At 43.6% G+C, this 13,560-nt stretch overlaps 2 protein-coding genes across 5 annotated transcripts in view; both read right to left on the reverse strand.

Moving 5' to 3' along the window:
• The window catches only part of igsf11 (immunoglobulin superfamily member 11), a gene marked incomplete at both ends in the record, with an annotated part of 97,967 nt that extends 90,075 nt beyond the window's left edge, over positions 1–7,892 (reverse strand). For all 3 annotated transcript variants that reach the window (XM_083695549.1, XM_083695548.1, XM_083695547.1), the window contains one exon: positions 7,832–7,892. In XM_083695549.1, coding sequence (XP_083551675.1) covers positions 7,832–7,892 — 61 coding nt within the window. The remainder of the gene's footprint in view (positions 1–7,831) is intronic.
• A 2,656-nt stretch (positions 7,893–10,548) lies between these two features.
• On the reverse strand, positions 10,549–13,560 carry LOC310822957 (uncharacterized protein). Of its 2 annotated transcripts, none has more exons than XM_083695551.1 (4): positions 13,459–13,560; positions 13,094–13,194; positions 12,550–12,813; positions 10,549–10,859 (listed from the first exon to the last, which is right to left on the reverse strand). In XM_083695551.1, exons 1-3 carry the CDS (start codon positions 13,478–13,480, stop codon positions 12,553–12,555), a joined length of 384 nt encoding a protein of 127 aa, XP_083551677.1. In that variant the 5' UTR covers positions 13,481–13,560; the 3' UTR covers positions 10,549–10,859; positions 12,550–12,552. The 2 variants fall into 2 exon arrangements, with proteins under 2 accessions (XP_083551677.1, XP_083551676.1); XM_083695550.1 differs by having other exon boundaries at positions 10,549–10,862.

Here is a 13,560-nt window from a genome sequence, read left to right on the forward strand (position 1 = left end):
CAGCTGATATTAGAGCTGATAGATAAGTACATGATGGCATTGTGCTTGTCATGTGCATCAGAGCGGCTGCAGGAGCCTGGTGGAGGTAGGAATCGGAGGACGGGCTCATTGCACTGCATGGAATGGAATGGGGAATGGTATCAAATAGGTGTGTGAGACATGTTTCAAAGAGTGGTTAGGGTGGCAGACACAGAAGTGGATTAAACGGGCATATGGTGGTGGTCCATGATGTTTTTATCATACGCTTCCCCTCCCGTAGCCCTAGATCAACTCCCAGTATACCAGTGACGTCTATACCCCAGGGGAGGCTGGTGGTGGTAGAAATCGGAGGACAAGCTCATTGTAATGCATGGCATGGGAGGACGGGCCGGAAATCAGAGGACAGGCTCATTGTAATGCATGGAATTCCATTCCATTCCATGCATTACAATGAGCCTGTCCTCCGATTTCTACCGCCACCAGCCTCCACTCCACCTAATGTATTCATATTCCTGATCTACACCCCACCTGCACTAAGCCAGTCAATAAACTCCACTATACAGTATATCTGTACCCCATTCCCAAGCCCCATAGAAACCCATAACATATCTACACCAGTGGAGGCTGGTGAAGGTAGAAATCGGAGGATGGGCTCATTGTAATGCATGGCATGGAATGAGGGAATGGTATCAAATTCCTCAATCCATTCCATGCATTATAATGAATGAACCCGTCCTTCGATTTATATACCCTACTACTCTCCCTGCCCCCGCCCCCGCCCCCCTTCCCCCAGTTACCCAGAAACCTCCAGTACATGGGCATGAGTATCCCACCTGTGGCCCCTCTCCTCTACACACACCGACACACACACACACACACACACACGACACACACACAGACAAACAGACAGACACACACACACACACACACACAGACACACACACAGACAAACAGACAAACAGACGGACACACACACACACACATATTCTGATGTAACAATGTACAGATGGGATCTCATGCTCCCCAGGTCATGCTTACATGCATCACTCTGTTCCGGCTGCTCACACTCATCAGGCTTGACATGCTCATTCATACTCTAGTGTGTGTGTGTGTGTGTGTGTGTGTGTGTGTGTGTGTGTGTGTGTGTGTGTTTGTGTGTGTGTGTGTCTGTCTGTTTGTCTGTGTGTGTGTGTATGTGTGTGTGTGTGTCTGTCTGTTTGTCTGTGTGTGTGTGTGTGTGTGTGTGTGTGTGTGTGTGTGCGCGTGTGTGAGGTGTCAATTCAGCACTTGCCTGAAGGTGTAGAGGTGTCAGAACAATCCTCTCCAGCACCTCCAGGAGGGGAGGCTGGTGGAGGTAGAAATCGGAGTAATGCATGGAATGGAATGAGGAATGTGTGTTTGATACCATTCCTCATTCCGTTCCATGCATCACAATGAGCCCGTCCTCCGATGTCTCCCCTGATCTCCAGTGAAGGATTGCCATTGCTATACATATTGCTATACATATTGCTATACATATTGCTATACATATTGCTATACTGTATGTAAGCCGAGCTCATCTCTATTACTTGTTTGCTTTTCATTTTAGGAGGTCTCACTTGATATCCTTCAGTTCTGGCCTGGGATGTGCTTGGTTGTGTATTTCTGGCCAGTACAAAAGGAATTAGCTTCAAACTAGATCTGGTCAAAGCCCTTTTTTGTATGTTATGATGATATAGATATAGATATATATATCTATATATATATATACTATTATTTTTTACATTTGTTTTACAAGAACTTTGACATGTTGAGATAATGCTGCGAGCATGTTTAGAGCAGTAGAGACAGCCTCTACCAGTGGAGGCTGGTGGAGGTAGGTAGAGACAGCCTCTACCAGTGGAGGCTGGTGGAGGTAGGTAGAGACAGCCTCTACCAGTGGAGGCTAGTGGAGGTAGGTAGAGACAGCCTCTACCAGTGGAGGCTGGTGGAGGTCGATAGAGAGAGAGAGACAGAGGGAGCCATACCATGCACTACAATGACCGCGTCCTCCGATTTCAACCTCCAACAGCCTCTATATTCTGCTGGTTCATCATAATGATTCAAGTCGTATCAGAGAACCGAAGCAACAGTAGAAATGCTATGCTGGCCCAGTAATACACAGTATGATCTGGATTATATGCTATCAAAGAGAATTCATAGAATAACCAGATATATATTCAAGAAATTCATGTTCCAGTATGTTAGGAGGAATATTGTGAAAATACTATAGCGCAGAATGGCCAGCTTCAGTGATAAGCACCGTGTCCTCTTAGCTGTTTCCCTGGCTGACAAAAAGACAATACTGGCAGTTAGATTATCTGCCACACACTTAGCCAGTCTTCAATAACACCACACCACCCTCTCTGTACCATTTCAAGCTGCGTACCATTAAATGCCAATAAACAACAAGGGGATTGCTGTATTTTAATTTGGTACACTACTCAATCTCCTGTTTGGACTTTCAATAGAAAACTATTTGTTTTAATTAAATTATCCACAAATGTATTTTCAGAGTGTGTTTTCACCCTGCCCAAGACACATGGGTGGTCTTGTGATTTCACTCAAAGCGGGGGAACATTCCCATCACAAGCATTGGTATGTGTGAATAACATCAGGATCAGGTACTCAAAAACCTCAGACACTTACTGGAGTGGAGTAATTTTTTGTCAATTTGAAACTAGATGTGGTGTCTTGAGAGGCTGGGTATAGAGCGAATGTATAAACGTATAAACTACTAATATGTATTCACTACAATAAAGTGTTAAGGTAAATTCAAATGTCCCCTTCTTAAAAATGAGGCTTATGAATAAGAATTGGTGCTGTAAAATAATATCAAAAATGTTTTGCAATTTGATACATAAGACCTATGATATAAAAATTAGGGGGGGGGGGGGGGGGGGGGGGGGACTAAATAAAGATACCGCTAGCAATCGTAAGTGTGACCTTTATCCGTTATGCGTTATCATCCAGGATTGTGTTTCTATGATAATGTACATCCGTGAAGGAAGGTGGTGGAGGAAGACATTGGAGGACGGGCTCATTGTGATGCATGGAACGGAATGGAATGAGGAAACGCCTGTTTGATTTACATTTACATTTTTACATTTATGGCATTCAGCAGACGCCTTTATCCAAAGCAACTTACAACAAATACATCTGTTTAAGTAAGTGAATCATCTGTCCAACAGTCATCATAAGACAAAGTAATCAATGCTTGATAACATTCCTCATTCCGTTCCATGCAGTGCAATAACCCCCCGTCCTCCGGTTTTGCCTCCACCAGCCTCCTCTGTCGTACATGTCATATTTCAAAAACCACTGAAGCCGATGATCCCAAATGCAAGGATAGAACATTCTCTATGTAGGCATCAGGATGAGGACATCCTGATAAAAGATGCATGAGCATCACAGGGTCCCCAACAGAGGGAGAGGACAGCCACCCTGCCTCTTTGCCCTGCCAATCATAGAGTGCCCTCCTGGAAGGCGTTTTTCGCAACGCATCCCCCGTTGTTTGCATCGAACCCCCCCCCCCCCCTTTGTGCCCTTTTTTGGGGAAATAGCACCTGCCCTTCCACAAGTCTGTGCACATCCCTGCAGCCACCTAGGTAGGTGTGAGGTACAGCACAGCAAGGTCCCTCTCTCCCACTCCACCATGCCACCATGGCAGGGAGTCGCAGGGTGGACAAGGATGACGTTGCCCCCCAGACACCACAGTTATGTTGTAACATTGAACTAAAGCTGAGGATCTCTACTTTGACCCCATAGCAATTGTTTGATTTCTTTGTTTGAATCGTTTGTTTTTGATCCAACCGTTTTGTACTGAGCTAAAAGAAGACAAAAATGCTTCCTCTTTCCAATACTTATGGAGGGCACTGTAGGTCGCTACCAGTAAAGTTAGCCACCAGTTCAAAAAGCGATCTGTGTCCAAAGACAACACCCTGAGCCCACAGGGTCCCTCTCCACACCCCCAGAGCCAGCTTGGCAGGACGTTATCGACCACTGTGTGTTTTCTAATTCTGGGGCTCTTCAGGGTCTTCTTAGTGTGTCCTGAGCAGGCTACAACTACTGCTTCATCCTCTCTCTCAGATATCTCCCATGTTGTCCCATGATTTATTCATACACGTCCCCAGAACTGTCCCAGGCAAGGAGGCAGGCAGGCAGGCAGCCGTCGTCTGAAGCCTTGTCACCCCCCCCCCCCCCCCCCCCCCCCCCCCGACCCCCCCTTCATTGCTCATCCTTGTCGCTCATCCACATGCACTTTACAGTCGGTCCCAGAGGTCTTTTAATTTTTGAGAGTTTATTTTTAGCCAGAAATAATCGAAGTGGAAACTTCCATCTGTCGAACACGCATTCCAGCTGCCCCTGTTCTACTGCGGGGGAAAATGTTCTTTTCGCATCAATTTCCCGATAACAAAAACAACAAAATGATGTCTGTGTATTTCTAAGATCTGAATCCTGCTTCAATATGGGTTCAACGGGTAATTGATAAAAAAATGTTATCAGATGATGACATAGTTCAGTGGTGTTTACGAGAAAACCCCATTGTGAAGGATTGGTGATGATGATGATGATGATGATGATGATGTGTGTTTGCATCAGTGACCAGCGCACTCTCAGCTCTCTCCCCTGAGTTTCTCTTTTCAGTGATTTTCTCTGACACGCCGCTTGTCCATTCACCTACATTCATTTGACCTGTTAAAGCGACGCTGCAGTCTTTTTGTCACTGATTATTTAACATAAGATGTTGGTTTGAAAAAAACTTGACTGTATGGTTCATGGTATAATGTTCAACGATTTCTTATCTCATTAGACCACAAAGTCCTCTGTTTAAGGCAACAAACGTTTTGCAAATTAAGCTTTTACTCATGGAAGTGGGGAGGGGTGACCCTCTCTGTCCAATCAGGTAAAACGGGAATCCGTTTTTGGCTTGTGAACACTCATTTTAGAACTAGTGGGTAGAAATATACAACAACATGGGGTCAACACCCTTGAGTAGCTATCGCTAACTCTGTTTCCCTAACCCTGAAGCTATTGCTAACCCTGAAGCTATTGCTAACCCTGAAGCTATGCTAACTGTTTGACTGAAGAAGATACTGTATATTTTATCCACAGAGTGCCACACTTGAGTTGTAACTGCAGTCATCCAAACACTACAATGAAAGGACGTTTCATCTTTGCCAGTCTGTGTATCTAGTCCCCATCCCTTTAATATAACCTATACTAAACCCTTTAACTCAGTATAGAAATCAAAGGGTGTGGTGGAATGTTCAACGAGAGGAGGCCTTTGGAGCACTCTGGAGGACCATGCAGTCTCTAACACCTTAAATCCTGCAACTACAACTAGTTGAAAAGTGAACTAGCTAGCTACCAGTAAAGTTAGCTACCAGTTCAAAAAGGTTCAGGGCCATGAATTTAATTTGCGGAATTGATCAGCATGCCGGATTGGTTCTCAAGCCCTGGAGGCTTTGAGGGTAAAAAAATAAAAAATCGTTGGAGCGGGTTATGGAGAGGCACATGTGGACATACAGCCACAGGCATGATTTTAGACAAGCATAGCCAATCTACCATTAGCTCTATCACTTGACAGTTGCTGCCTCTGGAACGTCATTTTCAGCTTCACACTTTGTTCTTTATTCCTCCCAAACGATGGGCATGTGAATGACCTGGCTGTCTATCTGCTCCATTGTTTTTAACAGGGGAGGCCGATGGAGGTAGAAATCGGAGGACGGGCTCATCGTAAAGTGTGGAATGGAACGTGGAATGGTTTCAAATTCAAATTGTGTTTAATACCATTCCTCATTCCATTCCATGCAATACAATCAGCCCATCCTCCAATTTCTACCTCCATCAGCCTCCCCTAGTTTCTAATTGGGATTCAAAATTCATGTCTGAAATTTGGGTGTGAGGTCAGGCTACACAGTTGGAAGAGACCTGGAAGAGGCCTGCTGTGAACTTGATGAGAAGAACCATGTTCAGAGCCACTTGTGGAAGAGACTTCCCTGATTAAATGGACACACAGAGAGAGAGAGAGAGAGAGAGAGAGAGAGAGAGAGAGAGAGAGAGGGAGAGAGAGAGAGAGAGAGAGAGAGAAAGAGAGAGAGGGAGAGAGGAGGTCTAGTGGAAACAAACGGCCAGTCAGCTAAAGAGAGGCCACAGTGCAGAGAGAGAGAAGTCAAGCTGAACTGATAACTGCCTGTTAAGAAATCTCCTTCTCACTAGCTCACAGATTCAACCCTACAGTATAACTTTACCCCAACAAGCAGGTTGAATAGAATAGAATAGAATAATAGAACTACTCCTAACTATTGTAATTATGTAACTCAGGGTTATGAGCTGTTCGGATCAATTCACATACAATAAATCGGTGATGATGTCGGACATGCAGCCAGGGGCGGTCAATATACAGCAACAAACAAAAGGAGAAATCAATCAACAGTTCACATGTATTTATAACACAGACAAACACAGAAAAAAATACATTTCCCCACCCAAATGTCCAGATGCAATTGTAACATATTATTTCATACATCATTTGGGGGTTGGTGGGACCTGTAGAAAACGGCAGGATCTCACTCTGAGCCACTTCATTTTGTACTGGATGACTTTAAGGATGGGGTAGTGGATGAAGTAGGAGACACTGATTACTAGAGTAGACTTTGATAGGATGGGGGAGGGGGTTTGGAGGGAGGGTGTGTGTGTGTGGGGGGGGGGGGGGGGTAACTCAGATGTCTCTCAAGTCTACCCTTGAGTAAGGTTGACAGTCGGCAACAACACCATGGCAAAGTAGCCTAGTCTAAATTACTAGCTCAAAATCACTAACTCTGCTTCGCCGTCTCTCAGTTTACCCTTGAGTAAGGCTGACAGTGTGCCAAAGTAGCCTGGGATGCACTACTATAGCACTCAAAGTGAGACACCTTTGCAATTAAACAAAAAACCCAATACCTCACGTACTGCTCTGTTAGATACGGTACACAGGATGCCAGAGAGGACACTTGATTGTGCAGAGAATGATTCGTTTTTTCAAAATCAGTTGAAGAACAATATTGTCTAATCTGCCCTTGTAGAATCGAAATATAATTGCAAAAGTACTCGTTATAAATGTATATTTTATTGTCCCGCACAGTTCCTAGTCAGAGTCCGCTTCCCGAAACTTCCTCCGAGGTTGATGTTCGGTTACTGCACTACCATGACATACTGTAGCCGCATCACATGGAATGAGTGCCCTTCCTAATCGCGGGGATTATCGTGTGCAAACCTTCGCCGTCTGGACCGTTTCTATTCCAAATACGGAATGTTCCACTAGGCTACATGTTTGTGCCCGTACCGTAGGCTATATGGCGTTTGAAAAAACAGAGAATAGAGAGAAAGTATAGGTACTGCGCTCTCTGACTGACGTTCAGAACATAAGTGGTGCTTAAATATGCAAGCGAAAGTATGTTCGTGAGATATCTTGTTTGTTTCTTTCCATCCATTTAAACAGACGTCCTAAATCATTGATTTGGTTCCTGTCGAAGTGGTTTACACAGATTTAAACACTCCGGGAGGGCACGCGCTCTTGGAGAGGTTGCGTCCATGGCACGAATTGATTCCAAATACATTATCACAATAATGTCCTGGTGGCAGCATGATATAAACTTGTCTTCAATTGAATAATCGTGTAAACGTGTTACTTTCTATAAGAGCAAAACAGGTATATAAGTAGGCCTTAATTTCGATAATGAAAACAAAATACAAAAGTGAAATGTGTAGGGAAGAGGGAAACTGCAGACAGCCATACAGTATTAAAGTATATATATCAGTAGTATTTTTGAAAAACTGTAAAATTACTTACCTCCCATACAAAATATAACCAGCCAAGCAATCCATAGGTCAGAATTATGGAACTTCAGCATGGTTCGTAACTACTTGACAAGACGTTGGTTGTACCTTCTCGGTCAAATGAATACTTCTTTCACAGTTTCTTTGATGGAAAATAACTGTCTCTCGAATCGACAAACATGAATATTGTCCAATATGTTTTACACAAAAAACAAATGTTTAAATGTGTAACGTATTTATCAAACAAAACAAAATGTTTAAATTAACAAAATAAGAGCAGAGTAAAAACGGTTGCATTTCCTCACACCACAAGTGACCCGTTTTTTCTTGATCGTCTTTATTCAGAATGATCCCTTCTTTTCGTTGTTTTACTGTTGTTGGTTGCACTAACGTTGTCCGCCGAAGGCATTCGGTATTCCGCCGTTAATCAGTCTATGCACCTCCAGAAATGATGTCTGCATCACTTGTTGTAGTGGACACAAATTCACAGAAGACCTGAAACAGTATCATGTCTTGGCGGGTAGTTGTGCCTCTCTCTCACTCCTTTTCGGTTCAGCTTTCTATTTGGAACGTTGATTGAGAACTCGCCCGGGCTGTTGCCAGGAGACGGGTGACGCCAGTCTGGACCAGAGGAAGCGTCGCCCCCCTGTGGTGAATATAGAAACAGACCGTGCTTGGCAGTCTGAAAGCCTCCGTCAGCATCACAGGGTTTCGTCAGGTGCAAATGCATTTGTGGAAGCCAAAAAAGCCATGTGTAATCAGAGTCTCAGTAAAAGCCTAACACCAAATAAGAAGCAACTTTATAAATGTAAGCTTCTCCAAACCCAAGACCGTTTTATTTGTTAGTCAGTGTAGCCCATATTACTAAGCGAGAGGAAGAAAAAAAGCCAGGATTGTGTCATCGAAGTCTCATTCAAAGCCTAACACCAAATTAGTAGCTAATGTATTGCCGTAGTAATAAGCTTCTCCAAGCCCAACACAGTGTTATTTGTTTGTCAGTGTAGCCCATATTCCAAAGCAAAAGCCAGAGACTCAACAAAAGCACTCCAGAGGCTAGCCTCATCACTCAACTCAGCACAAAATACTCCTTGTTTCTTTCTAAGCTGCCGGAACATTTAGCATCAGAACACTTTTTGGCAAGAAACACACTCAAATATCATATTTAAAGCTTTTGTAGATAAAACGTTTTGATGAAAACTTTTTGTGTGTGTACTTATTCAACTTGACTTGAGAGTAATGAAAAATGTATGGGGAGACGAGAGGGCGTGACGGGGGGGGGGGGGGGGGGGGGGGCTAACGCTTGCTTCCGCCCTGGGGTTGTTGGCCGGCGGTCCGAAGAAGGCAAGTCTGTCACTCCTGACTGAGGTGAATAGTACATGGCTGTAAGGCCTGAGGCCGTTCAGTTCCCTTCATGCCTAACATACGCTGCAGTTGTTTTAGATCAAATAAACGTACGTGGTACTATGTGTCCACCGTTCCATGCATTACAATGAGCCCGTCCACCTCCGATTTCTACGTCTACCAGCCTCCACTGATATACATTTCCACCATCCCTGTTCACTCCCTTCTGATCTTAAGCATGCTTGAATGACACTGCATGTGGTCTGACTTTAAATATCTGTTTAGGACAGTGGGGGCTGGTGGAGGTAGAAATCAGAGGACGGGCTCATTGTAATGCATGGAACGGAATTCAGAATGGTATCAAACACAGACACCATTCCTCATTCCGTCCCATGTACTACAATGAGCCCATCCTTCGATTTCTACCTCCATCAGCCTCCCCTGGTTTAAGGAGTAACCTAAACAGTAAATGTGTGGACATGAGTTAGTTGTGTACCATATATGCCAGCTGTGTCAAATTTTCAATCACAACGCGTCATATTTCAATGGTGATTCTACATACCTGTGGGCAAGAGTCCCCAACTGTAGATAGAGTAGGCCTGTAAGTTATAGTATCTCCCTCCCTCTCTCTGGCTTCCCTTCAGAGACACTGTACCGTAGGAATACGACAGATGAGTTACCGTCCAACAATGGCAGCATCCGAAGTCACTTTATTTATTATTGATTCATTTTTCGCAATCGCTCCATTTTCTGTTTCTGCCCCTATAAAAGATTCATAGATGTGAACAAGATCCGTTGTTCCGTTATGTCTAATGTCTGTGTTTAGTTCGTCTTTCCCGACAACCACAGTTAGAGTTCACTCCACCACCACTTTAATATTGATGCCATTGTAAAGGAAATGTAGCTGTTGGTGTGTTGTGCAGTTCGAGACCCATTGTTGTGCTGATTTGTGTTTCCTGGTTATGTAACTGTTGAATGAACTAACTCCAGACCACTACACCTGCTCAGTGGGTCAGTTCAGGTCAGACCAAGCATCCTTCCCTCCCTCTCTATTCTACAGGGAGACTGACTACAATACATAACTGACCTGTTACTATTGTATGCATGTGTCATAGGTGAGGCTGGAGGAGGTAGAAATCAGAGGACGGGCTCATTGTAATGCATGGAATGGAATCAGGAATGATATCAAACACGCATTACAGTGAGCCCGGCCTGATCTGGACTGACTTGTGTGTTTGATACCATTCCTCATTCCATTCATTACAATGAGCCCGTTCTTTGATTTCTACCTCCACCAGCCTCCCCTGATGTGTCAACACCGCACAGAATCCACTATCCAGTGTCAATGTTGTATTCCCCTGTTGACAAGAAATTTGTGAAGCCTATAAGAAATGTCATTTTATTTTTATTGAGACAACAAATTAAAGCATTTCCATAAATTGCTTCAAAATACAACAAATTGAATGCAAAGTAATCTTTTGAGCACTGAATTCAACAGTCAATTCTTGACAAACCTATTGTCATTAAATGGAAAACATCCCCCCCTGCTGGCAGACATTAGACTAGGTAGTAAAAGTAAAGACGTCGAAAAAGACTAAAAGATCATGTGAGATTTCATCGTTTACATGAGCAAATGTTTCCGTGAAGGCATTCACATAAGAGTCAAACATTTCTTCACAGAATCAGTCTTCGTCCTTCTTCTTCTGAAATGACAAAGAACGTGGGATCAAGACATGACCATCAAACCATCGAAAACCATGAGCTTGTCAAGGCAAGGCAATGATAATATGACACAGGAAAATAATGTTATGAGACTCTGATTACACATGAAAAACAATACATAACTTGAACTGACTGAAACACACGCAAATTATGTGGTTGTCATAACTAGAACAAAGCATGACAAAACCATACAGTATGAGCAGCAACATGTACTACTACTACTAATAATAAAACTGGTTTTGGGTACTGTAAGATAACCTTGCATGTCAGCGGGGGCTGGTGGAGGTAGAAATCGGAGGGCGGGCTCAATGTAATGCATGGAATGGAAAGAGGAATGGTATCAAACACGTGTGATACCATTCTTCATTCCATTCTATGCATTACAATGATCCTGCATTACAATCCTCTGATTTCTACCTCCACTGGTGCATGTAGTCAGGCCAGGCCCGGCCCTGCTGGCGTGACTCTAGACCCAGGTGAGTGACGCCTCTTTATTGCTCTCCTGTCATTACTGGCTCCTCTCAGACAAGCCTTGGTTAGAGCTGCACATTTCCTCTTCACTAGTTTTGCATGAAAGGCCTGACACAAGACTAACAGCAGAGGAGGCTGGTGGAAGTGACCAATGGTGACCAATGCTAGAACAAAGAAAGATGTACTCTGTATTTTAGTGTTTTAAAAAAAATAATAATAATAATGTCAATGGAATTTGAACCTGGGAGACTCTGAGCTAACCTGTTGTAGGTGTGGCAGCCACTGCAAGCATGTACATCAACAGCGTTTAGTGCGTGGGAACGGTTTGTCTATTATCTAACCTTTGTTATGCCTGTGTAGCCTCTATGACCTTAGCCAGGTTGGTCCTGTAGGCTTGGCAACCGGGAGTGCCATCTTTGTCTATACAACTTGTTGAACCACATTCTCACGTCCAGTAGGAATACTGTCAAAGCCTATAATCTCCTGCCATCGAAAAGGTGTTTAAAGTAGCGAGTGATCTGTTACACCTGCATCAAGTCGTCCAACTCATTTTATTACAGCGTACACTCACTGAGCACTTTATTAGGAACACCTGTACACCTTCTCATGGTGGAGGTGGTGGAACACCTGTACACCTTCTTATGGTGGAGGTGGTGTAATGGTGTGGGGAATGTTTTCTTGGCACACTTTGGGCCCGTCAATACCAATCAATCATCGCTTGAATGCCACAGCCTATGTGAGTATTGTCGCTGACCATCTTCTAATGGCTACTTCCAGCATGATAATGCACCATGTCACAAAGCAAAAGTCATCTGAAACTGATTTCATGAACATGACAATGTTCTTCAGTGGCCTTCCAAGTCACCAGATCTGAATCCAATAGAACACCTTTAGGATGTGGAAGAACGGGAGATTCACAGCTTGAAAGTGCACCTGAAAAATCTGCAGGAATTGCGTGATTCAATCATGTCATCATGGACCAGAATCTCAAAGGAATGTTTCCAACATCTTGTGGAAGCCACGAATCAAAGCCACGAAGAATTGAGGCTGTTTTGAGAGCAAAGGGAGGCCCTACACTGTTCCTAATAAAGTGTCCAGTGTACATACCACATTTAAGTCATTCTCACACAAAAACCTATGCATTTGTTCAACATTTGTACTATAAAAAGTAGTCTGCCACATTGCAGTATGCTGTACCTCTTATTCCTCGTCACTGCTGGAGGAAGATGAAGATGAAGAGCTGTCTGAATCGTCATCTTTGTCATGTTTCTTGTCCTTCTTCTTGTCTTTCTTGACATGATCCTTGGATTTCTTTTTCTTGTCATGATCCTTGGATTTGTCTTTCTTGTCATGATCCTTGGATTTCTCTTTCTTGTCATGATCCTTGGATTTCTCTTTCTTGTCATGATCCTTGGATTTCTCTTTGTGATCCTTGGACTTTTCCTTGTCTTTGGATCCACCCTGAAAGTTGGCAAACAGTGACAGAGGAATATGAAGTCAGATTGAACAATATGCACGTGTGTGTGTGTGTGTGTGTGTGTGTGTGTGTGTGTGTGTGTGTGTGTGTGTGTGTGTGTGTGTGTGTGTGTGTGTGTGTGTGTGTGTGTCAGTAACATTGATTTTGTACAAACTGTTGCTGACAACTGAGGCAGTTCAATCGCTAAATTACATTACAGTATAACAACCCGTTTGGGGCATATTATAACCCGTTTGGGGCATATTACAAGTCTATGTTCCTCACCTCGCTTTTCTTGTCTTTTTTGTCTTTCCCAAAGCCAAAGGAGAACTTCTGGTCTTGTCCGGATGCGTCATCCTTCTTCACCTTCTCATCGTTACCTACCGCTGTGGAAGAGGAGACTGGTGAGGTTAGGGTTTACAACGACCTAAAAAATCACAACAACTTTCACAATCTGTTTTTCAAACTAAGTGGGAGTAGTCATAGTAGTAAACCAATGGTGGACACAAGAAAGGAGGCACTGAAACACAATTAATGGGCGAAATGGGTGCCAGGTGAGCCCTTCAGTGATGTAACTACCGCAGTTCAGACTCAATTCCAATAAGATGATATACCTCCTCCTAACCCAGGAAAACCAATGTTATATTTACCTGACGACAGATCAAAATCCATGTTTACTCGCAGATCACCTGTATTGCAACGCTTCAAGTCTACACTGCGTAAGGAACGGCAAGCTCGAGCAGTTGTATATG

Source organism: Argentina silus, assembly GCF_951799395.1.
Source record: "Argentina silus genome assembly, chromosome: X".
NCBI classification, from domain to species: Eukaryota; Metazoa; Chordata; class Actinopteri; order Argentiniformes; family Argentinidae; genus Argentina; species Argentina silus.

Bases quoted from the DNA above. Each gene is read 5' to 3' on its own strand.
- LOC310822957 (XM_083695551.1), bottom strand. From the start codon at position 13,480: ATGGATTTTGATCTGTCGTCAG. The intron at 13,195-13,458 runs GTAAATATAACA...CCTCTTCCACAG, and splicing joins GGATTTTGATCTGTCGTCAG to CGGTAGGTAACGATGAGAAG. The intron at 12,814-13,093 runs GTGAGGAACATA...GCCAACTTTCAG, and splicing joins AAAAAGACAAGAAAAGCGAG to GGTGGATCCAAAGACAAGGA.